This window comes from Hyperoodon ampullatus, assembly GCF_949752795.1.
Source record: "Hyperoodon ampullatus genome assembly, chromosome: 16".
NCBI classification, from domain to species: domain Eukaryota; kingdom Metazoa; phylum Chordata; class Mammalia; order Artiodactyla; family Ziphiidae; genus Hyperoodon; species Hyperoodon ampullatus.
The window spans coordinates 56,843,314-56,869,679 of NC_136929.1; the positions used below are offsets into that span (position 1 = coordinate 56,843,314).

Consider the following 26,366-nt stretch of genomic DNA (forward strand, 5'->3'; position numbering starts at 1 on the left):
GTGGAGATTGTGTATTATAGGGTAAGAGGCTCCCGTGATGGTCAGCAGTTGGAGGCCTGTAGCTTATGCTCAGCACACATTGATTCTCCTCCATCTGTTCATAGTTCATCTTTCCCACTAGAGCGTAAGTTCTGAGAGGGTAGGATGGCTTTGTCCATATAAAGATGGACAAACTACTGCCCAGTATACAGTAGGTATACAATAAATATCAGTAGATGCACAGTAAATGTCACCGAATGAACTGAGTATGGATAATCCCTTATCTCCCCTCCTAACTCCAGTGGTAAATATTATTTCCTCCCCTTTCAAAACTCAATTTTAATTCAAAATTAAAAGCATTTTACCCTTTGGCCAAGGTTCTTCCCTGAGCCTTGACCCCTGACACCAAGTTCTAGAAATAATGCCTTGGCCACTGGCCTTAATGAAGGCTGCCGTAATCTAAAATGGTCAAAAGAGGGCTCTCTTTGGCTCAGGGTGCGCTAATTCTGCGCTTCTTCCCGTCTCATAGATGGATTCGTAGCTTCCGGGAGTCATTTAAAATCATCGTAAAACTATAAAATTAAAATGATACCTTGTGAATCAGACTTTAAGGGGGTTAGCACCGTTGTTGATTCTTCCTCTGTTTGAGATTTTGCTTTTAAAGGTACTGTGAAAAGACAGAAGAGAGTGGCCGTTAACAATTTCAACCTTATACTTTCCAGGGGGTTCATGTTGGACACTTAGGGTCTGAGGTTCTTTCTTGGCACCCAAGGCCGATCCACAGAGGAGAAAACGGGTTGGAGGGCACTTCTGGCGTCTATTGGGTGCTCCCTCTGCCAGCCTCCTCCTCTTAGCTTTGCTGACTTACTCTGGGGCTGCAGTGAACAGTGACTGGGAAATGTGGGCCCTCTGTGGCCTTCTTCTCTGGTCCCAGGACAGAGAGGATGGCTGGGATTGAGGGGAGACCTTAGGGATATTCCTCCTTCTGTAGGAGGAAGAGCTGCAGGAACCATAGAGCCAAGTGGCTTCAAGGCTGTGTAGACCCATAATGGCGTATGCCTGTCGCTGTAGGAAGTGGGCGTCTCTGGTGTTCTGTTGTCAAGAGCTCCCGGAGAGGTGCATGACGGGGGCTGGCGGGGAAGCATGGGGGCTGGCGAGTACAGATGCACTGGGTTATGCCACGAGAGGCTACTGTGGGTTTTGAGAACTTTTGTAAAGTTCTTGGGTACTCATATTTTATATTTTCTAGAATTTTGTGATCCCTGCTCCTTTTTGCTCCCTCACCCCTACCTGTCCTTCTCCCTGCGCCCAAACACATGTGTGGGTCTGCGCACGCGCACATGCACACGCACACACGCGCACGCACACGCACGCACACGCGCACGCACGCACACACACACACCCATTCCTAATGGCAAAGGAAGCAGAGGCGAGCGGGCCCCTTCCCTCTCATGGGAGCGGCAGGATTTGAGCTCAGTCTGTGATGAGAAGCCTCCCCACCTGGGCAGGATCAGTGCTGCCAGCCCATCAGCTGAGCCCGAGCCCTCCACAGCCAGGGGGCTCTCCATCTTCTAAGGACACGCATCCTACCATAAATGGCTCCGACTGTTGGGAATCGTGTCTATTTCGTAACTAATTTTCCTCAAGCTGGCCCTGTTCTAGCCCTTCCGTGCAGATGGAGAGGTCAGGTCTTGGTTTCGCGTGTCAGATCATCAGGTATTTGAAGGCAGTTATCCTGTCTCAGAGTCACGTGTCTTCCAGACTTAACGCCCTCATTTGCTTCAGCAGTTCTTTGTACGATGTGGTCTTCAGGTTGGCCTAACACCGCCCTCTCCTCGAGCCCCGGCCAGTCTGCCTCTAACCCTCATGGAGTGTGGGATCCCCCAAAGTGAACAGCGGCCCCAGGGTTGCTTCTGCAGTGCAGGCTAGAGCAGGACCCGTCTCCCTCTACATAGCCTTTTAATTGTTCTTGGTTATATTAACTAGTCTGGCAGTCACACCAGTCCTACCATTGACTTACTGAGCCTGTGGTTGAGTAAATCATCTACAACAGACAGGGCATTCCCCCCCTTGTCCTTCTCCATCCTGTTTTTGTGGGCCTAAGAGCAGGGTCTAACCTAAATTACCATTCTGTTTTATCTAGCTAGTCCCGATCCAGTGTTTCTGCCTGTCAAGATCTTTTAGAATCTGATCACGTTATTGTCATCACCCAACAGCTGCCAGTCATGTACAGATATAAATATTCCTCCTACATCTGTATCCGAGTCTGTGGATACAGACTGGACAGAGCCCTGTGGCTCCTGGCTGGAAATTGGGTTGACTCTGATCCTTAAACAGTATCTCTGGATGGTTATTCAGTAGCGATCATGCCATTGTCTTGCACTAGCATCTACCTGGTATTTGTCTATGTCGTCCATAGGAATATGAGGAAGGCTTTGAAAAAGAAATGTGTTTTGGAATTCGGGCCTCCAAATTCCACAGTTCCCTGATCTAATAACCTTGTCAAAAAGTGACCTACAAGCCAGTATTACTTGATCTGTTCTATTTTTTTTTTTTTTTTTTTCCGGTACACGGGCCTCTCACTGCTGTGGCCTCTCCTGTTGCGGAGCACAGGCTCCGGACACACAGGCTCAGCGGCCATGGCTCACGGGCCCAGCTGCTCCACGGCACGTGGGATCCTCTTGGACCGGGGCACGAACCCGTGTCCCCTGCATCGGCAGGCGGACTCTCAACCACTGCGCCACCAGGGAAGCCCTCTACTTTGCACTTTGGGGAGCTTCCCAACCCTCTTCTTCATCTGGCCAGGTGACTTGAAGTAACTACTCCACTGATAGCACTTGCCCCTCTCTGTTTATCCTCACCCACGTTTCTATACATAGTGTCTCCATGTGTACATATTTCTATACACAGCTCCTTTCTAACCAAGACTGTCTCTTGGGAGAAGGATATACCTTCTCATCACCGTAGCTGATCTTGAGTCTGATGAGGATTCAGCAACAGCTTCTCAAGTATGTAACAAATACTTGTAGGCGCTTACTGTGTGCAGGACGCCAAGTCTTGAGGATTTCTACAAGCAGGGTTATAATGCTCCGTGTCAGAATTTCTAGTGTACTTTGTTCATGACCCTGCTCTGTGCCTGGCTGGGTGGACACCTGAGGCCATAAATAGTCTTTCTGGCCTTCCACTTGCTGCCTCACACGAGCCACGAGACATTCCCGGTGCCTTTAGCTTTCCTTCCATGTCAGACCTGCCACTCTCTGTAGTAATAGGTTTCAAGGATTTATTTATCTGAGTGTTATACCTCCATATTTGGTTCCAAGTGCTGTTTGTAGAGTCCATGTAAAATGCTGTTTCTGGCTCACTGGAGTTGAATAGTCCCGTAATAAAAAATGCTTTAGAAATGGGAAACTAGCACCCGTGAAATCTGTTCTACCCTAGAGGCTCTCTGGTTCTCCACCATTCCTGTGCCTGGAATCCTCTGGGATCTTGTTAAGGATGAGGCAGGGATTGTGATAAGAAAGCCTGGGAATCTGCGTCTTTATGGGCACCGGGTGCTGGGGATGCACAGTCCTGGACCCCGAGGAGTAGCACTGCAACAGTCTCACCTCCGCTCACTCCTGGGGGCCCTCAGTCAGCACCTGGAATTGCTTTTGCCTTGATTGACTGTGTCTCTCCAACAAGTGGATGGGTGGCTTCTGCCCTGGGCTAAAAGCAGGTTCTCCTTTGCATCCACTGTGCTCGGGAGCCCGTAGTGTCCTGTCCTCCAGCTGCAGAAGGACTGGCTTTTCTTCGTGGTAGGGGCCCCCTGCCTCCTCTCACCTCGATTTTGAGCTCCTTCCTGGGGCTCCATGCTTCCTGGATTCCCCTTGCACCCCTGCCCTGGTTACCTCCTCTTACAACTGTTCACTCTTCCAGAGGAGTCTCTTAATGAGCCTCTTTGCCCCATTCCACTGTCCAGACACAATCAGTTACCTGTTGCCAGCAAATTCTGTCCAATTATTATGAACACTCTCCAAAAGATTGACTGTAAACCATAGGCAGAAGGGAAAAGAAAAACCTTCACGAATTCTAGGGAGTTGTTTACTTTTCCTTGTGTTCCAGTTTCTGTTGTAGCCACCATCCCCTCATGTCTCTGCAGGAGCCTGGGGTATGACATTGACCCTGGCTTTTGTTGCTCCAACACTGTCCACAGCTTTGGTTCAGGCCACCAACATCACAGGATCTGATCAGTAGGTATTGCTGCGGGTGGCTAGACTTTTGCTAAACACTAAATACATGTTGGCTTTAAGGAACTCAGTACTGGAAAAGACTTAGCTACAAAACATGCCCCTACAGACCAAATAGGCAGAGCGCTTAAAACCTAAATTAGATCCAGACATGACTGGCTCTGTACATTAAGCTTGGGGACCAAAAGGATCATGAATGAACACGGCAAATGAAGCAGTGATTTCTGGAGGGTCTCTCTCTGGAGGTGGGAGCATAGTGGTATGAACAGGCTCTGGTGACTCCCTTCCCACACCCCAGGCTTCTCCTATCTCCTTCTCCTCTCCCACATCCTTTCAGGCTTAGCATTGGCACTTTTCAGGCGATTACCCAGTACATGACTTCGAGAATCCTGCTTATGAATATTTAGATAAATGCTCAGATTTTTTCCAGCTGTCATGCTTACTGACTCTGAAGTGGTTCCTGTTTTCAGGGCTCCATTGGAGCACACACACTAATAAAAATCCCACATGGGGCTTCCCTGGTGGCGCAGTGGTTGGGAGTCCGCCTGCCGATGCGGGGGAGGCGGGTTCGTGCCCCGGTCTGGGAGGATCCCACGTGCCGCGGAGCGGCTGGGCCCGTGAGCCATGGCCGCTGGGCCTGCGCGTCCGGAGCCTGTGCTCCGTGATGGGAGAGGCCGCGGCAGTGAGAGGCCCGCGTACCACAAAAAAAAAAAAAAAAAAAAAAAAAAAAATCCCACATGAACTGATTTAGCCTGTAAAAGACTCCTCATCACGTGCTGGCAGCCGGCACCATGGAACCCCTGGCTTGTGTGGGCCTGCCTCTGCCGCTGCATTCTCCCTCATAGGGTTTCTGACTCCTAATTTCATTTAACCACTTTTGAGCTACAGAATTTAGCAGGCACGGATGGGGGCAGGGGAGTGAGGTGCCGGTCGGGAATCTAATTTACCGCTGCCATGACTACAGATGTGAAACGCATGTGTGAATCTGTGATGGATCAGTCTCACTAAGGCTGGGTTTAAATTATTAATAATGGCGAGAAATGCCATTCAGTGTTGCATCCCCAGGATCCTAGGGCGAGGAACCTTTGGGCTTAATCGGGCAGAGGATTAAGATCCTCAGTGCAGTCTTGCCCAGCTGCCTCTTGAGTGTCTCCTAGTTGTGGCCACAGAAGTTCCCCCTGTGGATGGTCTTGGCTTGTTCTGAACCAGGGCTGGCTTTGACTGCACGCTGAGACAGAGAGTCTGGGGTGGGTCCCAGTCCCTTCACCATGTGATTGTTCGGAGATGGCCTCTCTCGGCAGGGAACCAGCCTGTAATCTGGGAAGGAAATGGCCTGTGTCCCTGAGGGAAATAGGACCTGTGTTCATGTAGAACAAGAACAGGAAAACTGGGCTTCCCTGGTGGCACAGTGGTTGAGAGTCCGCCTGCCGATGCAGGGGACACAGGTTCGTGCCCTGGTCCGGGAGGATCCCACATGCTGCGGAGCGGCTGGGCCCGTGAGCCATGGCCGCTGAGCCTGCGCTCCGCAACGGGAGAGGCCACAACAGTGAGAGGCCCGTGTACTGGAAAAAAAAAAAAAAAAGAACAGGAAAACTAATGAAGGGACAAGGGGAAGATTGAAGAAGGTGTTTGTCTTAGCACTTTGCTGATGCTCTTTCTCAGAGGGGGATGAGGAAGGGGGTCCCAGGGTCAGGATGGTCCAGGAAGCAGTATGCATCATCAGCCTGATGGCGACTAATCCAGCCTCCATATTCCACATCCATGGAACGCCCGCAAGGCCATGTCTCCCCAAGCCCCCAGGAGCCCGGCCGCGAGGTGGATGCCGGCTGTGGGGTCCCTTACCCTGCCGGCTCTCATAGATCCACTCCGTCTGCGTGCTCTGGTCCTGCAAGCCCAGCAGCTCTCCATCGCGCTTCACCAAGGATGTAGACGGCACCGTGTCACCGAGGAGAGGCCTGCTGCTGGCAGGTTCAGGGGGTGGGAGGAGGGACGGCAGAGAAGGTGGTCACCCGAGGGACGCCAGCAGCAGAGGGGAGCAAGGGGTCGGTCCACCTCCAGACAGGGGCCGGTTAGGAGCCCAGAGCTGCGGCCTGTGGGGAGGTTGTGGTGGCGGCGGCTGCTTCCCGGTCCCCGTGGACTTCGGCCTGTCCCTGGTGGTGGCTGTCACCGGTTGGAAGGGACCAGCTTGTGGACCGTGGAAAATAGGCCTGTGTGCCATTCTGGGTGCCAACCGCAGCTTCACTTAGAGTGACAGGCTCTGGGGGTGCCTTCAAAGGCCAATCAATGGGCCAGGCCTCCATGCCGGACAGTCTAACCTTCCAGAATATTCTGTGTCCCTGCTGGCTCACCACCCTGCTCATTCCAGTCCTCCTCCTTGCCTCAGAGCTGCCTCAGGCAGAGCGGAAAAAATCAGCCGCCGCTTCTAACCAAGCACCGACATCCGTCCCCCCTAGTCTGCCCGCTGCACACACCACCATCTTCGAGAAAGGTTTCCGCGGGGCCTGATGACAGGGCGCTGGGTGTGAGGCACAGGCCCTGCTCCCCGGGAGCTCAGGATCTAAAGGGGTGACCCAGCGCCCCGACCTACATCGTGTCCTTCCTCAGAAATCTCTGCCTTTTAACTGGGGCAAGAACCTGTGATTCAGAGGGATGAGAGGGGCTTTTGGCCCTGAAGCCATCTCGTGGAAACGGGCCCAACTGGCAGAGACAGGCCTGAGGGGAGATGCCCGGCCTGTCAGTGGGCAGAGACTGTGGCAGCAGAAAGAACCTAGACTTGGTGTCAGGCGTTCCGAGCTGAAGTCTTGGCTCTTGCGCTAGAGTGGAGTAACCCTGGGTGAGCCACCTAACTTCTCTGTGCCTCGGTGTGCGCACCTTTTCGGTAATTGTACCTCCTCCCCCAGGTCCGCACAGGTGAGGACAAAACGAGAGCGGGCAGTGTTGGCGGTCGTTGTTCGTAGAGGGAAAATGAGTAGTTCAGGGGCCCTTCACGAGACGGGCCTGTTCCCTGTCGGGGTCAGCGTTCCCTGATGCAGGGATCGGGGGGGGCGGTGCAGAGGGGCCGCAGTCTGAGGCTGGGGGCGAAGAGGTGAGGAAGAGAGGAGGAGGTAGCCTGCCCTAGCCAGAAAGCTGTTCTCCCTTCAGCGTTGCTGGGAGTGCCAGGCAGATCTGTGCCACTTCTAGGGGACCCGGGGGAGGGGTCCTGTGTTCTCAGGATGCACCACTAGCGAGGGGCCCCGGGGGCAAGTGGCAAGATGCTCTGGTCTTAGGTCAAGTGACCACAGGGCTCGAGAGCTAGTTAAGGGTGAGCTTTGTAGGCAAGTGTCAATCCTTGCCCTGCCCCAGGCCTCAAGGCCACATCAGGAGACCCCCCGGGGCTCAGTTTCCTTATCCTTCTGGTGGGCTAATGCCTGTCCTACCTCACTCACCAGCTGCCCACGGGGACCCAAGGAGATAATGCAGGTCCCCATGGATGGACTCTGACAAATCAAAGCTGTCGACAAACACAGGGGTTATACTTAAGGTCATGGAGGGCCGCTCTGGTCATTTCCATGCTCATGTTCACTTGCCCAGCACCCTCCCTGCCACGCCTGCCCCAGGCTGGGACGTTGCAGGGCTTCTGGGGTGTCTGCCAGAGCTCTGCTGTGGCCTCAGCACCCGGGAAGCAGGACTGGGGCTCCGGCCTGCGTGGCCAAACCCCACCTCCCTGCCCCGTCGGCAGTGCGGAGGTGTTGCAAGCAGGAGCCCCTGTCCCGAGATCCCAGGCCTGCTCCTGTAGCCGCTTCGGAGCGGGGAAGGGGCCTGGCGTGTGCCTGGGGACCTCGGGCACGCATGCGGAAGAGGGGGCCTTCCCGTTTACCAGGGACCCAGGAAACACTTGACCTGAATCTGCTCCCCTCCCAGCCCCCCAGCCTTAGCCAAGAAACACGAGCGGGACACTTCTTGCCCAAAGGGGTTTGTGGAGGGTTTGGTCTCCAGCAGCCTTGCGTGAGGAAGATCCAGGGTCTCTCTGAGCACCCCCAGGCCCAGACCTGGACTCGGGGGAGGCAAAGCCGAATTGCTCAGGGGCAGACCCAGGTCAGGCCCCAGGCTCCCCGCAGGGCCCCGGGAAAGAACAGGAAACAAACTCAGCTGCCGTACGAATAAAAGATTGGACGGGTGCTCGTGTTTGGAACAAAGCTGACCAGGAATCATGCTCCTTGTTCTGCATGGGCACAGTGATCCACAGCCCTTACTGCACGTACCCCGTGCGCTAACCTCCGCTCCACGTGCGCCCCGTCAGTTAGTACATTTAATCCTCACCACAGCCCCGGGAGTCGGAAACTCTTCCTGTCCCCATTTTACAGGTGGGAAAACTGAGGCAGAAGATTAAGTGGCTGCCCTGTGGCACACAGCTGACTGGGTGGAGCAGCTGCGATTCACACCCAGGCAGGTGTGGATCCCTGGCTCCAGGGTCCCTGTTCTCTGTCACAGCCTTCCAGAGGGTCACTTCACCATCAGGCCCCTTCAGTGCCACGTTGCTTGCTCCTCTGTGAGTATCAGTAGCTGAGGTGGAGGGGCCTCAGGAAAGCACTCGCTCTTAGGGATTGCCTTAGTAGGGCTGGACCTGGCAGATACATGGTGCTGAGCCTCTGGAAGCGTGAAGCGTGGAACGGAGGGGCCGGTAGAGGGCGGGAGTGGGGAGCTGGCCTCACCAGGTGGCAGGGAGCCCCGTGCAGAGTACTGTGCCCTCAAATTGTAGCCTATGTCTTTCCTGTGCAGAAGAGCTGGGGTTTCGTTCCTGCTTCTCAGCGTAACCCAGCTGGCCTTGGGCTTTCTTTGTAGCTAGTGTCAACCCACTTCACCAGTGGAGGTCAATGACTGCCTTCCCCCAGTCATCCTTTGGGGCACATGTAGGGGACGAGGACTGTGAATCAGAGGTCTCGTGTCCCCTGCCCCACATGGGTTTCCACAGAGCTGAGCACACAGAGGCTTCTGTCCACAGCTGTGTCAGTGACCGTCTAGCGTGGGCCAAGCCCTGTGGCGGGAGTTTCGTGAACACTCACTGCGCGATTACTTAGAGCTTGGAATATGCCTGAGCAGGGAAGACGGCAACTGCCTTGTGGGTGTTCACTCATCTCTTCACCACGAGCGCTGCCCAGGGCCCTTGGCCATTTCTCCCCAGCTCAACCTTCTCTCCAGACTCAGCTGTCCCCTGCCCTTTCCTCTCCGTAGCTCTGGGCGCCCAGGACCCTGATCCTGGGACTCGTCCCCCAGCTTGTGAGTGGCTGAACAGCAGAGGGGACCAGTATCGGGAGGTTCTTTGTGTGCGACTTCTCGGAGACCCCCGCCTGAACTGCACCTTCCTCGGGGGTCCTGCTCCCTGCGGCCCACCCCACTCTCACCCCCACTTCCCACCTTTGGGACGGCAAAGGCTCCTGAAGCATCATCCCTAAGCATGAACTTCCACCTGACTTATCAGAAAAAAAAAATCAAAAACTTTTACCTTGCTTTAAGACTAGGAAGGGTTTGCGATGAACGAGCCTTGAATTCTGTTGGGAAAAAGAACAGAAAGACAATGTTGGAAAAAAAAAAGAATCTTTCTTTTTATTAAAAAAATCTGTTGTTAAGTATGTGATGCTGGGATTGGGGTGGAGAGGCCCTGATTTACAGAATTTTTCTATTTTTGCTTTTCATTAGTGTTGTCTCTCTTAATGGTTTCCTTTAGAGATTATGAGGTTGAAATTTGATAAAATTAGAGAGAACTCAAGAAGGTGATTTTCATGAAATCATGGATTTGGGACATTTAGGTTTGCTTTGTTAATCTTTTGAGTTATTACAGAGGCCTCCCTCTGTCACAGAATGAAGGACATCTATCTATACAGGAGAGGTGGCTGAGGTTCAGAGGATATAAATGTTTTAAAAATTATTTTTCATGTGTTTGTTGGCACTCTGTATATCTTCGTTGGAGAAATGTCTATTTAGGTCTTCTGCCCATTTTTGGATTGGGTTGTTTGTTTTTTTAATATTGAGCTGCATGAGTTGCTTGTAAAGACTCTATTTGTGTCATTTAATCACTTGACCGTTGGCTTTGAATGATATGACATCAAGAATTTCAGGTACAATTGGGATAAAAGAGAGTATAGATTCTAGAGAATGGCACAGTGGAAGTAGTAAAGAAATGACAGTCAGAAAATTTGAACTTGAAACTTGAATGTTCAACACTTATCCATAGTTTACGCATGAGACAGGCTATTACTGAGGAATATTACTTGGCTATTAAAATGATGTCTACAAAAATTAAGCAATATGGGCAAATATGGAAGTCACAATACTAAGTTACAAAAGTAAAATACAAACTTTAAAAAAAAATTTATTTTATTTATTTATTTTTTTGTGGTACGCGGGCCTCTCACTGTTGTGGGGGCCTCTCACTGTTGTGGCCTCTCCCGTTGCAGAGCACAGGCTCCGGACGCACAGGCTCAGCAGCCATGGCTCATGGGCCCAGCCGCTCCACGGCATGTGGGATCTTCCCGGACCGGGGCACGAATGTGTGTCCCCTGCATCGGCAGGCGGACTCTCAACCACTGCGCCACCAGGGAAGCCCCCAAACTTATTTTATATACAGCATATTTAAAGTGGTAAAAACAGGACAAAACAAGGACCATAACCACCAAACATGCAAAAAACGAGGGCAGGAGGAACAGAATAAAAATGATAAAATGTGAATCAGCTTTACTTATATTTGGATGTTGGTAGGTTGGGTGTTATTTTTCTACTTTTCAAATTTTCCACTAAAAAAAATGAACAAAAGTAGATTTTGCTTCTTTTTATGTTACTCTTCTCAAATTAAAATATGCATGTAATTTATTAGACGGCAGAAACAAAGGGTGAAAGGAGGGAAGAAAGGAGAAAAGAAAGAGAAGTGACTAGAAGAGAAAGAAGAGAAGGCTTGGGAGCCTGTCTTGGCCCCTCTAATTATTTTCCATGACCTTGGAGAAGTCACATACCCTCTCTCAAACTCCAGGATCCTCATTTGTGAAGGGGGCAGGGGGTAAAGAGTGGCTGAAAAATGGAAGGAATCAGATTGCAAAATATACACTATACACCCTATGCTACTGGACTGTGCTCCCGACCTTCAGGGCAAGACACACACAGAAAATGATACTGTTTGTACAGGAGCAGAGTGGAGGCTGGGGCGACTGGTCTTGGGGCTCAGCGTCTCCCCCCAGTAGTGGCCGACTCATGGCACCCTGATGGGGAAGCTCTGCCACTATCTGTGAACTTTCCTGCTGGAGAGGTTGTCTGGCTCTCCCATCTCTGCCTTATCGGTGTATCTCAAACCTTTCTTATTGAATACACAGAATTGCTAGGTTCCCCATTTGGAAATGGTCCTCGGGGCACCACCTCTCAACTGGAAATGGCGACCAAATTATAGCATTTAGGCCAAACAGCATTCGGAGCCGCCAAAGAGGAGCTAGCAAGGGGAAAGAAAATCAAATCCAGCAGAGTATATGTATCAAAATACCATTAGGTAAAAACATTACGAATCAGAATGAATATACTGTGACATCTCTACGGCATTATTTGCCACAGAGCACAGAATTCATCTTTAGGAAGGTCTTGGGTTCTAAATAAACAAAAGGGGCCTCATTGTGGGGTGGTTTCCTGTTCTATGACAGCATGACAGAAATGTAGGTCGTACTTCTTCCTTCTAGAGCCTTCCTGCACCTTGTGAGATCAGAAAAACATTTTTACACCTGACAGTTGTATGGGGTGGGAGAGCTTTCAGAGCATTTTCAGAATGTTCTTTCATTTAATTGCCACAGTCACAAGGAATTTTTTCACGTGGGGAAAGGGAAGCTTGGAGCAGGTAGTTGACATGCCCAAGGTCAAAGGCCCACCCTTGTGCTGGATCTTCCGACTCTGACACCACAGGGTTTACACCCATGTTTCCCAGAAATGATTTGGAACCTCCCAGTTCAAATCCGGGGAGATCAGTCACATGTGGCTATTAATTACTCAGTGACAATCGATGCCGCATTTACATTCAAGTTACTCATCTAGTTTTATTGGGTTTTCTCACAAATCATGGAGAAGATCATCCCTTCTTTTAAAGAAGAGAGGGGGTGAGCGTTGTTAGTCTGACGTACCCCGATTGGTCCAGGGCAACGGGAGACTCTGACCTTCCTGCAGAGTGGCTGGGTGGGGGCCCTAGAGTCCTCCCACACCCTAGTTCATTGCATCTTCTCTTGTGTTTTTGTTCTGTCTATTTCATAAAAGAGGAAAATGTGCCCAGGGGATGTAATTTACCTTTCACAAGTCAATGGTAAGGAAATAATAAAATATAATAATAATAATAACAACAATAATAGCTAACACTTACATAGTCTTAAAATGCTATATGCCTGGCATAGCTCAAAATGCTTTACATAATTAAACCCCTTTCATCCTCACAAACATCCTATAAGGTAGGCCTACTGTTATTCCTAATTTACAGCTGAGAAAACTAAGACACAGAGAGGTTAAGTGACTTGCCCAAGTTCATGCAACTAATAAATGGGAGAGAGCTGGTGTTCAAACCTATGCAGTCAAGGTCTTGAGAGAGGAAGAAAAAAGTGTTCTTTGTGACAGGTTCATATCTGCCACCAAATAGACAAGTAAGTAGCGTGCATGCTCCGTTCTCCTCTCCTGTGGCAGACGTCACTGGTGGATCGTGGCACACTTTCCTGCTGAGCCCAAACGAGGCCTCAAAATCCTTCTCATTACAGTGCTTTACCACTAACCTCTAATAATTAATCCATCAGCATGCGAGATGGAAGCCCGTTTGTCATTTCTTGGGCTCATTTTATAGGTGCCGATTAATTCATAATGCTGTTTTTAAAAATAAGTATGGGTGATTGGGATTGACATATACACACTACTATATATAAAATAGATAACTAATAAGGACCTACTGTATAGCCCAGGGAACTCTAGTCAATACTCTGTAATGGCCTATATGGGAAAAGAATAGAAAAAAGAGTGGACATATGTGTATGTGTGACTGATTCACTTTGTGGTACACCTGAAACTAACACAACGTTGTAAATCAACTATACTCCAATAAAAATTTTTAAAAAAAACCAACAAAAAACAAAAACAAAAAACAAGAAAAAAGGTGTGTGCGTGTGTGTGTCTATATATATGCCTGGCTTTGTGAAATGAATGAAATTGAATTTGATTCAGTTTGCATTTACTGAGGATCTGAGTCAGGAAAGCACTCTTGTTAGGCTCTGAGGTTCAAAACAAGAGATAAACAGTTACATCATAAAGGTATTGGGGAGAAATTATACCTAAAGAAATTGTGATGTAAATTCTTTTGAAGATTTAAGATCCTCTTGTAAACCCCTTCTTAATCTGTTTTGTACAGTCTGGCTTGGCACCCTGGGTTTTCGTAGACTAAGACATGCTTCCATGTGCCTTCAAAGGCGTTTTAGTATTCCCCTACAGGTTTTTCAGTGCCTCTCCAATTTTTTGCTAGCAGGGCATTTATTTTCAAAGCTTTTGCTTTATACACAGTTCCATTCACTTGACAGCACTGTATTTGTCCTATTCTAGTGAGTAATATATTTACAAAGGTCCGACACATAGCAGGGACACGTTAAGGATGCTTGATTCATACTGTGCAAAAGAAATGGCTTGAATGCTATTTTTCAGTATTAGAATTACACTTGGTACTTGAACAGCAGGGTTATTAGGATTCTGAGAGGGAGCTCAGTGGTAGAGGCACACAGAAAAGAGAATTTCCCAGCAACAGAGGAATGAGCTCTCCAACGTACTAACTTTTGTGAGGGCAGTAGGAACGTAGGTTGATACATCTGATTTGATGGAGAGGAGGTAAAGGTAAAACACCTGTGTGGCTGCCGAATCCACCCAGCCTTTAGGATGTAGGTAGTGTGCAATCAGACTGGGATTTAAAAATTCAAGCTCCCGGGGGCTTCCCTGGTGGCGCAGTGGTTGAGAGTCCGCCTGCTGATGCAGGGGACACGGGTTCGTGCCCCGGCCTGGGAAGATCCCACATGCCGCGGAGCGGCTGGGCCCGTGAGCCACGGCCCCTGAGCCTGCACGTCCGGAGCCTGTGCTCCTCAACGGGAGAGGCCGCAACAGTGAGAGGCCCGCGTACCGCAAAAAAAAAAAAAAAAAAATTCAAGCTCCCTGAGATGCTTGCGGTTGGTAACAGGACGGGATCCAGAAAAAATGTTTAGTTCTGTTTCTAGGTCAACATTAAGACGATGCAGATGACCTGGATTTTTAACTTTCCGTTCCTGGTTGGATATGTCCGTTCAGTCATAACATCGAGGGAAGACACTGTGTGGGCCTGTGAATAAATGCATATTAGCCACTTGGAGCAACAGCACAAGGAGACCACTGCCAAATAATAAAACCCAACTTAAGGAAAAGTTGCCAATTGCAGAAACAGTATTGGAAAAATGTCAACTCTAGGATGAGAGAAATCACTGAAAAGTTAAATACCCTCCAGCAGGGTAAGATGATGCCTTCCAGGGGCTGAACGGGCACCCTGGGAAGCATACTAGTCTCTGCTAACTAAGTAACAGATTGTGGAAATGTATTCTAGGAAATAATTAGAGCTCATTAATAAAATTTAGCTGTAAGGGTGTTTATCAAAGTGCTGTTTTAAAAAGTAACAAAAAAATCAGAAGCAATAAATGATCAATAATAGGAAATCAATTAAAATATTATGGTTTGAAAATATAATACAATGTGATGCAGCCATTAAAATGACTTGTAGAAAATTGAAAGCATGAAATGATATTCCTATAAGTATGTAATATTTATATGTAATTATAATACAGAAATATAGAAATAAATATACCTTAAAGGGCAGGTTGCAAGCACTATATAGTGTCTGGGAGGACATAACCAAAGTGTAAAAGCGATTATCATCTCTGAATGGGAGCGATTTTTGCTTTCTTCTTTTTACGAATATATGGTTTCTCAAATATCTACCATGCACATGTATTACTTGTGCAACAAGGAAAAAGAAAAGATACAAGTTAAGGGGGTGTTTTCTGTTTGTCTTATTTTGTTTTTTACGAACAGGCGCTTCCCGTTCATCAGGTCTCCTTGTCTGCTCCGTAGGCTCAGTGCTTGGGGGCACAGCTCTTGAAGTTGTGAGTAGAACTTGGTCAAAAATGATTCATGAGTCTGCCAGCGCGGTGCGTAGGGTCGATCATTTGCGCTTTGGCTGTATCTCTTTTTTCCCGGACATCGTGATGAACTAGAACTACCATCTATGGGACGTTCTCCCCAGATACTCACCCTCTTCCAGAAACTTTTCATACAGAAACCTTTTTCCTTCCAGCAGCTCTTTCTTCTGTAGATACTTTTCCTCCTTCAGATACTCCTTTTCCTCCAGATACTCCTTTCCTTTCAGATAAGTTTCCTCCTCCTCCAGGTACTGGTCTTCCTCCGGGCTCTCTTCCTCTTGAAGAACTAAAAATTCTTCCATTGAACTCTCCTCATCTCCCTCAGTACCTTCTTCCTGTGAAGATAAGGTCTGCGTGGAGTGGTGGAAAGTTGTGGAGGGGTGAGGAGGTGATGCTCCCGATGGCTGAAGATTTCTAGCAGACATGCTGGGAGGCATTTAGCAGAGGAAAGCCTTCTGCAGCCGGCAGAGTCACTACTTCATCACCCTGGTAACCGAGAAAGGAATAAGACCCCATTAGTCAGGAATTACCTACTGCATGTCGTTCACTCATTGCATTCCGTGGTCTTGGGATGGCCCTTTGAGTGTGCATGTCAGTACATGGTGGCCTGTGAAAAGGCACAAAAAGAGAAGGCAGAGGTTTTACCCTCCAGGAGTTGGTTGGAGAGACCACATCTGAAGGCAGCGCCTTTGAAATGACTGCACAATATGAAGTCAGTGAGGAGAGCTGGAAAGAGAGGGAGCCATCGGTGTTCAGTGGTGCAGTCATTAGAGAAGACTTTTACTTACTCATCAAGAAATATTTATTGCTACAGTAATCAGGACATAGACTGTCTTCCAGGAGCTTCAAACTGGGGAGAGAAACTGACATTCCAACAGATTTCTGTACACACAGTGGCAAGCACAATGGAATAGGTCCAGGCAGGGTGGTACAGACACAGCTTGTGGGGCCTGGGTCAGTGAAGGTCCCTGTGGTTGGACGTCTGCCAGGCACGTGCTCCTGGCCGAGCCCCCTGCTGGAAGCACCACCCGCTCAGCAAAGTGTTAGTTCACTCAGCAAACAGCAATTGTTACTCCCCAGATTTAGCACAGCTGTGAGCACCTACATCCCCCACGGGGTGTCTTCCATGTTCCACCCTATGCTCCATCTGTATGTTCATTAAAGTAATGATTTTGCTATATTACATAGTTTGTTCGCACATCTGTCTTTCCAACCGAGCGTGAACTTCTCGATGGCGGGAAGGATTGATTCTCGCTTGCAAATCTATTTCAAATCCTTCCTCTCTTCTCTGCTCTACTGTGATCACCCGCAGTGAACTGTGCCATCTCTAGTCTGGATTATTACCACATGCTCTTAACTGGCTCTCCTGTCACCACTGCTGCTGTCCTGTAGTCATTCTCCACGAGGAGTGTTCTTGGGAAAATATAAATGACATCAGGATATGCATTGCTTAACAATCCCCCGATGGCTTTCCCTGGCACGGAGAATAAAATGTGAACCCCACTCCAGGGCTCCCAGGGCCCTGGAGATCTGGCACCTGCCAGTCTCTCTGACTTCCTCTCTTATTCCTTCTCTGTTCTCCCACTCTGTTATTCTCTCCTAGAGCACTTACCCTGTTTCTGTTTATGGTTCTGTTTCCATGTTTACTTGTTCAGCATTTCTTTTCCACTATATCTGCGTGTCTCAGTGACAGTGACCTCACATGGCCTGTTTCCCGCTCTCTCTCCCACGGTTGGCTCAGTGCCTGATGCATCATAAAGATACCCAGAGTAAACGATCAGTGACAGAATGAAGGACCAAGAATAGACGGCTCTAGAGCAGGGCATCCCAAAGTTTTAACAATGGTAATAGTTATTCTGCCCAATGGGATAAACTGCAGATAACTGGCCCAGAATCCTCCTGTTTGCTCTGAGGGCTTACGAGGTAAATCTCTTGGCCTTCCTTTTCCCAGATCTCTGATTGGGAAGCTCTGTTCTAGGGAACCAGCCAGATGAGATCATGAGGATCACTCTCTAGCACATGTGCACCCTGATGCCTGAGATGACGGGTGTGAGGTCAAAGACATTCGTAATGAGACAGCCTGGGACCTGGGACCCTTTACTGCAGTGCTTACACCTGGACAAACGTCTCCTCAAGCGACAGAATACAAAGAAACTATAAGGGACTAAAAATAATTGCACGCATGTGCAGTTGGGGCAAATTATGAACAGCAAAGCTACAAAAAGGTCAAAACCCAGCTGCCACTGCTGAGGTGCCGGGAATAAAAAGAGGGAACCGCAAGGATCCCTACACGCAGCACCACCAAGGGGGCGGGCAGATGAGGTAAGCCACGCCTCCCACCCGACCTCACTCCGTTCAGGGGACCAGCTCACGCCTGCCTCGGGGAGCGAGCAGGGGCCCCTCTTACTTGTTTTGTCTCCTGATGCTGCAGCACGAGTCCCAGTAAGGTCTTGCCTGCATTTCTCGTCTGGCCTCATATCCATTTCTACTGATTAAAGAGTCCAAGAACACGGGTTGGTATCAATAATGGGCCGTATTTGTGCACCTGCAGGGTTGCTAGGGCCCTTGGATTCCCGGATTCCTGTAGGATTAGCCTGGGTCGCTGTGGTGAACATAGAGGTGCGCTGCCCAGAGCTCTTTTCCGAGAACAGCTTGCTGCCCAGCGGTGGGGCGTGGTCATCACCCAGTCCCGGGCCACAGTGCCCTCAGGGTCTGCCTCATCTGCCAGGGGCCGCCTTCTGGAAGCCACGCCCTTCTTGGGGCACCCACATCTGGTGACAAAGCAAGATGGAGGTGTAAAAGTCCAGCCGAGCCCAGGCGGGACACCTTTGAGAGGTTGTAGTCACCCGCGAGCCTCCTCCAGGCGGGCTGGGCTCACCAAACCTGCTCCGCTGCACCGTCTCCCTCGGCCTGTCCTGCATCCTTGCCCTTCCTTTCTCAGGGGTTTGTCCCTAATACACATTTTACGTCTCAACAGGTTGCCTCTCAACAGTTTGCATCTTAGAGTCTATTTGCAGAGAACCCAGCTCCTGACAGGCAGCTTCACAAAATGTAAATCTGGAAAAGAATTGAGGGCTTCCCTGGTGGCGCAGCGGTTAAGAACCCGCCTGTCAATGCAGGGGACACGGGTTCGAGCCCTGGTCCGGGAAGATCCCACATGCCGTGGAGCAACTAAGTCCGTGCTCCATAACTACTGAGCCTGTGCTCTAGAGCCCGTGAGCCACAACTACTGAGCCCGTGCGCCACAACTACCAAAGCCACACGCCACAACTACTGAAGCCCGCACACCTAGAGCCCGTGCTCCACAACAAGAGAAGCCACTGTGGTGAGAAGCCCACGCACCGCAACGAAGAGTAGCCCCTGCTCGCCGCAATCTGATTCCAAGACTGAAGTCGGGCAATGCCCAATGGACACACATATTCCATTAGTAACTAATTGTGGCTATCTAAGAATGAAATAAAAACATTACTTTTTTCTTTCAATGTTTATGTATTAAATTGTGACATAAATATATGACATAAGGATGCAACACACGTGTTTATTAAGTTATTTGGACATAACTAAGAAATGAAAACCACTGCGGATTTCTTTTCGCTTAGGGGGCACCATGAAAAATTCGCTGAGATACTGAGAGTGCCGTGAGCTGAGAAAGTTTGGGACCCTGTGGTATAATTCATGAAGTGGCTCAGACGTAGAAACTTGGAGCCATCCTTGACTCCTCTCTCTTTCATCCTCCCAAGCCTGCTAGTCAGTAAGTCCTCTCCACGCCATCTTCCAAAAATTGTCCTGAATCCATTCTTCTTTCTGTCACCACTGTGATCACTCTTGTCTAATCTACCATCTTCTACAGTAGCCTCCCTGCTTGGGCTCTTGCTTTCTAATCATTCTTCAGAGGTGATTTTTTTTTTTTGCGGTACGCAGGCCTCTCACTGTTGTGGCCTCTCCCGTTGAGGAGCACAGGCTCCGGACGCGCAGGCTCAGCGGCCATGGCTCACGGGCCTAGCTTCTCCGTGGCATGTGGGATCTTCCTGGACCGGGGCACAAACCCGTGTCCCCTGCATCAGCAGGCGGACTCTCAACCACTGTGCCACCAGGGAAGCCCTGTTGTTTTATTTTCTTCGTAACATTTGTATCACGTTCATTGATCTGTATATCTGAGAATAGGAACTTTGCTCTCTTGTTTACCATTGTATTCCTGCCACCTAGAATAATGCCTGGCACATAGTAGGAGGTCATAAATATGTGTTGAAATTAATAAATACATAATTATTTCATATGGTTGCATGTTTGGATCACTCACTGATGGCTCCTAATGGAGAAGATCCAGAAGTCTGTTGGGAGGGAGGAAGTTGTAATTTCATTTGACTGATACATATGTGTGTGTGTGTATATGTGTATATATATACATTTTATATATATATATATATATATATACACACACACACATACTGATATATAGGTATATAAAATATACATTTATATGGAAACATACGTTGTACAAACTAGGTAGTCTAATCAGCAGTGTCCTGTATTCTTTGGGAAGAGACAACAGATCGTAACCTTATATGAACTCCATTTTTCTCAGCGATATTAGCAGCACTGGTTTATCATATGTAATTATATTGAGTTGGTCAATGAGGCATCTCATTATTCCATTTGTTATTCTTCACAACAGGCAAGTCCTCTGACCCCTTCCTTTTCTTTCATTATGAAATTGAGGGCTTCCCTGGTGGCGCAGTGGTTGAGAGTCCGCCTGCCGATGCAGGGGACACGGGTTTGTGCCCCGGTCCGGGAAGATCCCACATGCCGCGGAGCAGCTGGGCCCGTGAGCCATGGCCGCTGAGCCTGCACGTCCAGAGCCTGTGCTCCTCAACGGGAGAGGCCACAGCAGTGAGAGGCCCGTGTACCGCAAAAAAAAAAAAAAAAAAGAAAGAAAGAAATTGAGATAAAGTTGTATAAAGGAACATTTCTACAACTACAGCACTAAACTCAAAGTGGGAATGCCATTGTCCAGCCTAAACTCGCGGCTGTGTTCTCTTGGACACCACTAAATCCTGGAAGGGGGCGTGGCAAAGAGCCAATAGGTGCGGAATTATTCAGCATCTCCGGCAAAGAGCAATGGGGATTAAACAGAACTTTCTTTTAATAAGATTAATTCTGAAACACTACCAGCGATTTGGCATATCCCCAAAGATACAAGGCATTTGTATCTATATAAGATTAAAGGAGCTTTCACACAAAGCAATTTTATTTTTCAACATCAAAGAGATGCTTCCAGGGATTGCTGGAAGGAGGCACACTGCAACAAATGCAGGCACTGCAAGAGCTTCTTTGTATAAAAGACAGTTTGCTCAGCCAGGAATTGTATCTACCCAGGACATACTGTCTTCCAATCACAGGATTACAGAAGGCGAGGCCAGGGGTTAGGAATCAGGTCGACAAACTCCCCAGACAGGTGGCTACCCAGTGATAACCTTGGATTTCCATGGAAGAGAGATCAGTGCTTCTTGAGGCAGACTGTTGGACAGCTCTTATAAATAATAAATAATGACGATGATGCTGGTAATAATAATGATAAGAAAGATCACCGCAATAAGTGTGGAATTATTCAGCCACCATTTCTACATGCCAGGCACTGTATTCAGCACGTAACAAATTACACAGACTTCTGCTGCTAAATCTTCCTCCTTCGGGCTTTTAACCAGCACCCCCAGGTCTGCTGTCTGGAGCTACACACAACAGATTTGCTCCACAGCGGCTGCAAATATTTGAAGGTAGCTTTTATGTTCTTTACATTTTTTTTTTTTTTTTAGTGCTAAACTTAGGTTTAGTTTTGGAACCCGATGCAGGAATTTATAGGGATCAGTATTACATTTCAGCTTGCTGCCTTCGCCTCCCCCCTCCAGGCTGCTCAAATATTGGTGAATCTGATTCTGTCGTTCCGTGCATTAACCAGACCTTATAAAGCTTGCTGCTGAAAAGGATAAGCTTCCGAGGCTCCCTCTATCCTTTTCCCTTTCTTCTTTTTCTCTTTCTTTCTGCCGACATTTGTTGAGGACTTTCTATGTGCCAGACACTGTTGGGCATGGGGGCTGCAACGTTGCGGAAGGCACACCTGTAGACCTCAAGAAAGCTGCTTGCTTAAGCAGGCAGACAGAAAAATAAATTATGGTACAGTATAGTGTGCTTATGTCATGAATGAAAGAGGGGGAGGGAATTTTAGCAGGTGTCGGAAGAGTAATCATCGGTAAGGGGGGAAAGTTGGGAGCTAGGAAGATGCCAGCACCACCTCTGGCTTCTGGGGTGTGGGACCCGTCAGGGACAGGGACCGTCCCCATGTAATTCAAAGCTAGCCAGAGGATGTCCCAGGGCTGGGGGAGTGGGGGAGGCTTAGCTACCATGAGGAACTGGAAAGAGAATTGAAATGGAAAGGAATGGAACGAGGATGGAGGTGAGGGGCGCCTGCTTACAGAGGGGGCTGGGCTCTTGCTGTCCGCTGTTACAGCCTTCGCTCCTCTCTGCTACCTGCCTGCCCAGTGGGGATCCTCCCCCCGCCCCCGTGGGCCTCCCTAAAGAATCAAGTTCAGTTGCCTTGGCTAGCGGGGCTAAGTTTTCACATGGCGGACTAGAGAATCAGGGGGCATTTTATTTTATTATTTTTACTTTTTTATTTATTTTTTTTATTTTTGGCTGTGTTGGGTCTTCGTTGCTGCTCTCGGGCTTTCTCTAGTTGCGGCGAGCTGGGGCTACTCTTCATTGTGGTGCGTGGGCTTCTCATTGTGGTGGCTTCTTGTTGTGGAGCATGGGCTCTAGGCGTGTGGGCTTCAGTAGGTGCAGCATGTGGGCTCAGTAGTTGTGGCTCGCGGGTTCTAGAGGCTCAGTAGCTGTGGTGCATGGTCTTTAGTTGCTCCGTGGCATGTGGGATCTTCCCGGACCAGGGCGCGAACCCATGTCCCCTGCATTGGCACGCGGATTCTTAACCACTGCACCACCAGGGAAACCCCTTAATGTTTTATTTTATGTCGGAGTATGTAGTTGATTAACAATGTTGTGATAGTTTCAGGTGTACAGCAAAGTGATTCAGTGATATGTATACATGTATCTATTCTTTTGCAAATTCTTTTCCCGTTAAGGTTGTTACATAATATTGAGCAGAGTTCTCAGAGGGCATTTTGGATTTCAATGAGAGACCAGGGAGGGACAAAATGAGAGAGGAAGGGGGTCACTTGTGATCTGAAAATGCCCAGTTACTCACTGGGAAGGCTGATAAGACCAAGAGCAAAGGGACTTTTTGTTACAACCGCTCGTGGGGTTCTTCCAAGAGGAATTCTCCTGTCGTTTAGAGGCCGACCTCCATGTGAAGACTGGAATCCTCAGGAGTCCAGGCAGAAGGGCTCATCTGCCCACGTTGCAGACCCCAGGATGGTGCTGGGAGCCTGCAGGTTCCCAGGTGTTAGGAATTTTGTAGGACAGAGAATAGGTGACCTTGGGAGACGCGTCATCCCATGTTGGACCCGCGTCCTTGTTCAAAGAGGGATACCTCGAGGCAGTGAGCCCCTCCTAAGGGAAGAAACCTCTGTAGCCAAGTAGGCGCCAGAGTCCTGGGAATGAGTGGGTTCTGGGCCCGTGCTACCCGCCGCCTGGGAACTGGCCCTGCACCTCTCCTCAGGCTTCATAGAATCCCTGAAAGCCTCTTGCACCCACTGATTTGATTAGGGCTGCTGGGCTCCGCCTGTTGCCGGGAGTTCAGAAAATCATGATGTGGGTGAGGAGTGCTGATCGTGTTTATTTCCTTACAGAGCGTGACCACGAACATGGTCAGGGGTAGCCCCTGGGGCACTGAGTGTGTGGCCATGAGTGGATGCAAACCACACACATATAGCTGAGCTCCAAAAGCATGACTCATAGCTGGGAACCAATGTAAAGCTGAAGTTGATCACAGCCACTGGTGGAAGCCGGACTGGTCTTCAATGATTTGGGGCTGAGAGGCAGGCTCAGGACTTGGGGTGTGCTGCCTGAACACCCCTTTCTTCTAAAAGGCTATGACATCAGTCTAAAATGGCACAGGTGCCTGGCTTCACATTTGGAGTTTAGAGGGAGTAAATATGAAAACCGCATAAACTGTGTGATTAAACTAGCACCTCCTATTATTGGCGGGACAGGAAGAGCATAGGCAAATATTTCTAGACCAAGAGATTGTGAGCTACATGAACCCAAAGTGAAGAGGCCAGGTAAAGCCCTAAGATCCAGGAGGAGACCAGCAGGTGCTGGGTGGAGGACTAGTGGATGCAGTCGTTGGCTGAGGACTGGGAAGGGTGAGGAATTTGCTGCTGAAGCCCTACCTAACAGTATACATTAGCCCCAAAACACATCAGCAAAGATGAGACGGCAGGGCTCCACCGTCTCATGGTTCAAGAGAAGCCTGGAGACTTGGTAGACAGCAGACAGATAGTTTCCTTCCAATAAGAGACTGGAGAGAAGTTTGATTCTAGAACAGGCCAGTGTATTCAAAACTCTACCTGTAGGACTCATGTCTTTCCTGTCAATCCTTCATGTGCCCAGGAGGAGGCCCTGTTAACAGTTACATTGCTTAACATTAGGAGTCAGTTTACAAAGAGGCCAGGCCTTTGGGCTAGTCATGGAGTAGCTGGTCAGCTCAGGTGCTGCAGGCCTGTCTCAGAGCTAAGGCCAGGGATGTGTCTACTGAGCAGCCCTCCTGCCTGGGCTTCCTCCTGGCCCATGTTTCGAGCCCCTTCTTGGTTTGCTAGTCACAGCCCTGCTTTATTTTCTGGAGAATGTTGTATACATTTTCACCAGCCCTTCCAGAGGGGGATTTTTTGGGGGGATGCCAGCCTTGCTTTTGAATTTTCTTATCACTTGAAAGCGAGTCTATTCATCCTTTAAAACCTAACTCCAGGTCACCTCCTCCGTGAGGACCTGCAAGCTTTTCTGGAAAGAGTCTTCTCTTTCTCCCACAGCTCTTTCAACTCTTCTTTTCCCACACCGTGCGTGTGTGTTTGCACGTCTAGCACAATGCCTGGCATGTAGCAGGATTTCAGCTGGAGCCTGTGGACCGAATGGATGATCCATAGGAAGAAAGGTGCACAGGAGACTGCACATCAAGTTTCTGATTTGGACTTTTCAGGCCCCCATCCATTTATCTTTCTTTTGTGTTATGGAGGAAAAACCCAAGACATGGGTTGTGGGAGGGCTCGGACAGCAAAGATGTAGCTGATGAAGAGGACAGGACCCTTGGGTGTAGCTCGGGTGCTGCCAGCGCAGGCTTGGAAACCCTAGCTGGAGCTCTGGGAGAAGTCTCATTTCTGTAAAGGATCCGGGGTATTGCCTGGTGTTCTGAAAACACAAGGCCTTCTGGTTGCTGTTGTGATTGTCCTCAGTAGCCGTTTATAATCTCTCTAACTGACTGGCAGGATTCTTGGCTGATAGCCTCCTTCAGTGAGATTCCTGGTGCTGTGCCTGTGCTGATCGGGATCCATGTGAAAAAATGCCACGGGGCAAACACTGAAGTTAAAAAGTTACGTTCGGGCTTCCCTGGTGGCGCAGTGGTTGAGAGTCCGCCTGCCGATGCAGGGGACACGGGTTCGTGCCCTGGTCCGGGAAGATCCCACATGCCACGGAGCGGCTGGGCCCGTGAGCCATGGCCGCTGGGCCTGCGCGTCCGGAGCCTGTGCTCCGCAATGGGAGAGGCCACAGCAGTGAGAGGCCCGCATACCAAAAAAAAAAAAAAAAAAAAAAAAAAAAGTTACGTTCATCCCCTTAGACCAATCAGTGCAGTTTTTAGCAGTATAGACACCCCAGTGCACTCATTAGAACATAATTTCCTACGGCCTTTTTTTAAATAAATAGAATTTCAGATGTATTTAGGTTTGAACTCTCAAGGAGGGTGACCTTGAGCCGTCACGTGGCAGGAGCACCTGTGGAGTACTAGCACTGGCCACTCCGTGCCATCGCCCTGGAAGGTTGGGGCCTCTTTTTTGGTCCCATTTTAGAGGGGGTGGGGGTGGGAGCGGGGGGGAAGAAACACAGATAAACTGAGTCATTCGCTTTGGGTCCCAGGAGCCGGTGTGTGCCCAAGGCTGGAACTTGGGATGCGCGGGATTCTTTTCCTGCTTAATTGACTGGTCTGTGCCGGCTGAAAAGGAAGAAGTCATACTGTCACACCCAGAGTATTTCCTTGAACTCAGGGCCAGGGCTGTCTGGAGTGGAAGGGTCCCGGTCCTCCTTTATTTGCAGAAGTATGGACCCGACACCGCGCTTCACGAAGGGGAGAAGCGCGGGACAGTCGGGAACACGAGGCCAAGGGAGGAAGAGCGGAGAAAGGGAGAGAAACAAAGATGTCTGCGTGGTGTCGCTTCTTTGTTCCCCAGCCCCTTGATCTGCTCCCCACTCCCTGGCGGGGCTGAAGGAGGAGGAGTCGGGTCTCCCCGCGCGCGCGTTGTTGGTTGCCCGCGGCTCTTACCCAAGCTTGGCGGCCGCGCCGCTCCAGCGCGGGGTCCTGGCGCCCGAGTTTGTTTGTCTATCGGTTACCATGGGAACGGAGCCCCGCCCTCCCCGGTTTCCAGAGAAGCTGCGCCTCGGTGCTGGGAGTTCCAAGGCGCCGGGAGGGAGCTCTGGACTTGCACTTGGCTTCCCTTTCCCACCTTCTCTCCTGGCCGGGGAGATCTTGGGGCCAAGCGGCAGTGGCTGACCAGCATGTTTTCTCACTATGGCATCAGGGCCACCTGCGTCGGGCGTTCCCCGAAATGGGGACGGTGGACCACAGACAGCCACGACCTGGAGGCAGCTGGCGCCTGCCAGGCCAGACAGGGCTCCCAGGCAGAGGAGGGCCGGCAAAGACCGGGCGGATTTTTATTTTGTTTATTATTTATTTAATGGTACGTAATTTTTATAACTTTTTTTGATTAGAAAATCAAGCAGCATGTCCTTTCCCGAATCCTGGGGCCCAGCGCTGAGC

The 26,366-nt window shown here is 49.5% G+C and overlaps 1 protein-coding gene across 1 annotated transcript in view; it reads right to left on the reverse strand.

Moving 5' to 3' along the window:
- Window positions 1-25,942, reverse strand: part of ERICH6B (glutamate rich 6B) — a gene marked incomplete at both ends in the record, with an annotated part of 53,967 nt that extends 28,025 nt beyond the window's left edge. Inside the window, 5 exons of the mRNA XM_079721621.1 lie at window positions 6,048-6,166; window positions 8,627-8,747; window positions 15,504-15,726; window positions 18,075-18,162; window positions 25,872-25,942. Coding sequence (XP_079577747.1) covers window positions 6,048-6,166; window positions 8,627-8,747; window positions 15,504-15,726; window positions 18,075-18,162; window positions 25,872-25,942 — 622 coding nt within the window. The remainder of the gene's footprint in view (window positions 1-6,047; window positions 6,167-8,626; window positions 8,748-15,503; window positions 15,727-18,074; window positions 18,163-25,871) is intronic.
- Between the last annotated feature and the right edge of the window lie 424 nt (window positions 25,943-26,366).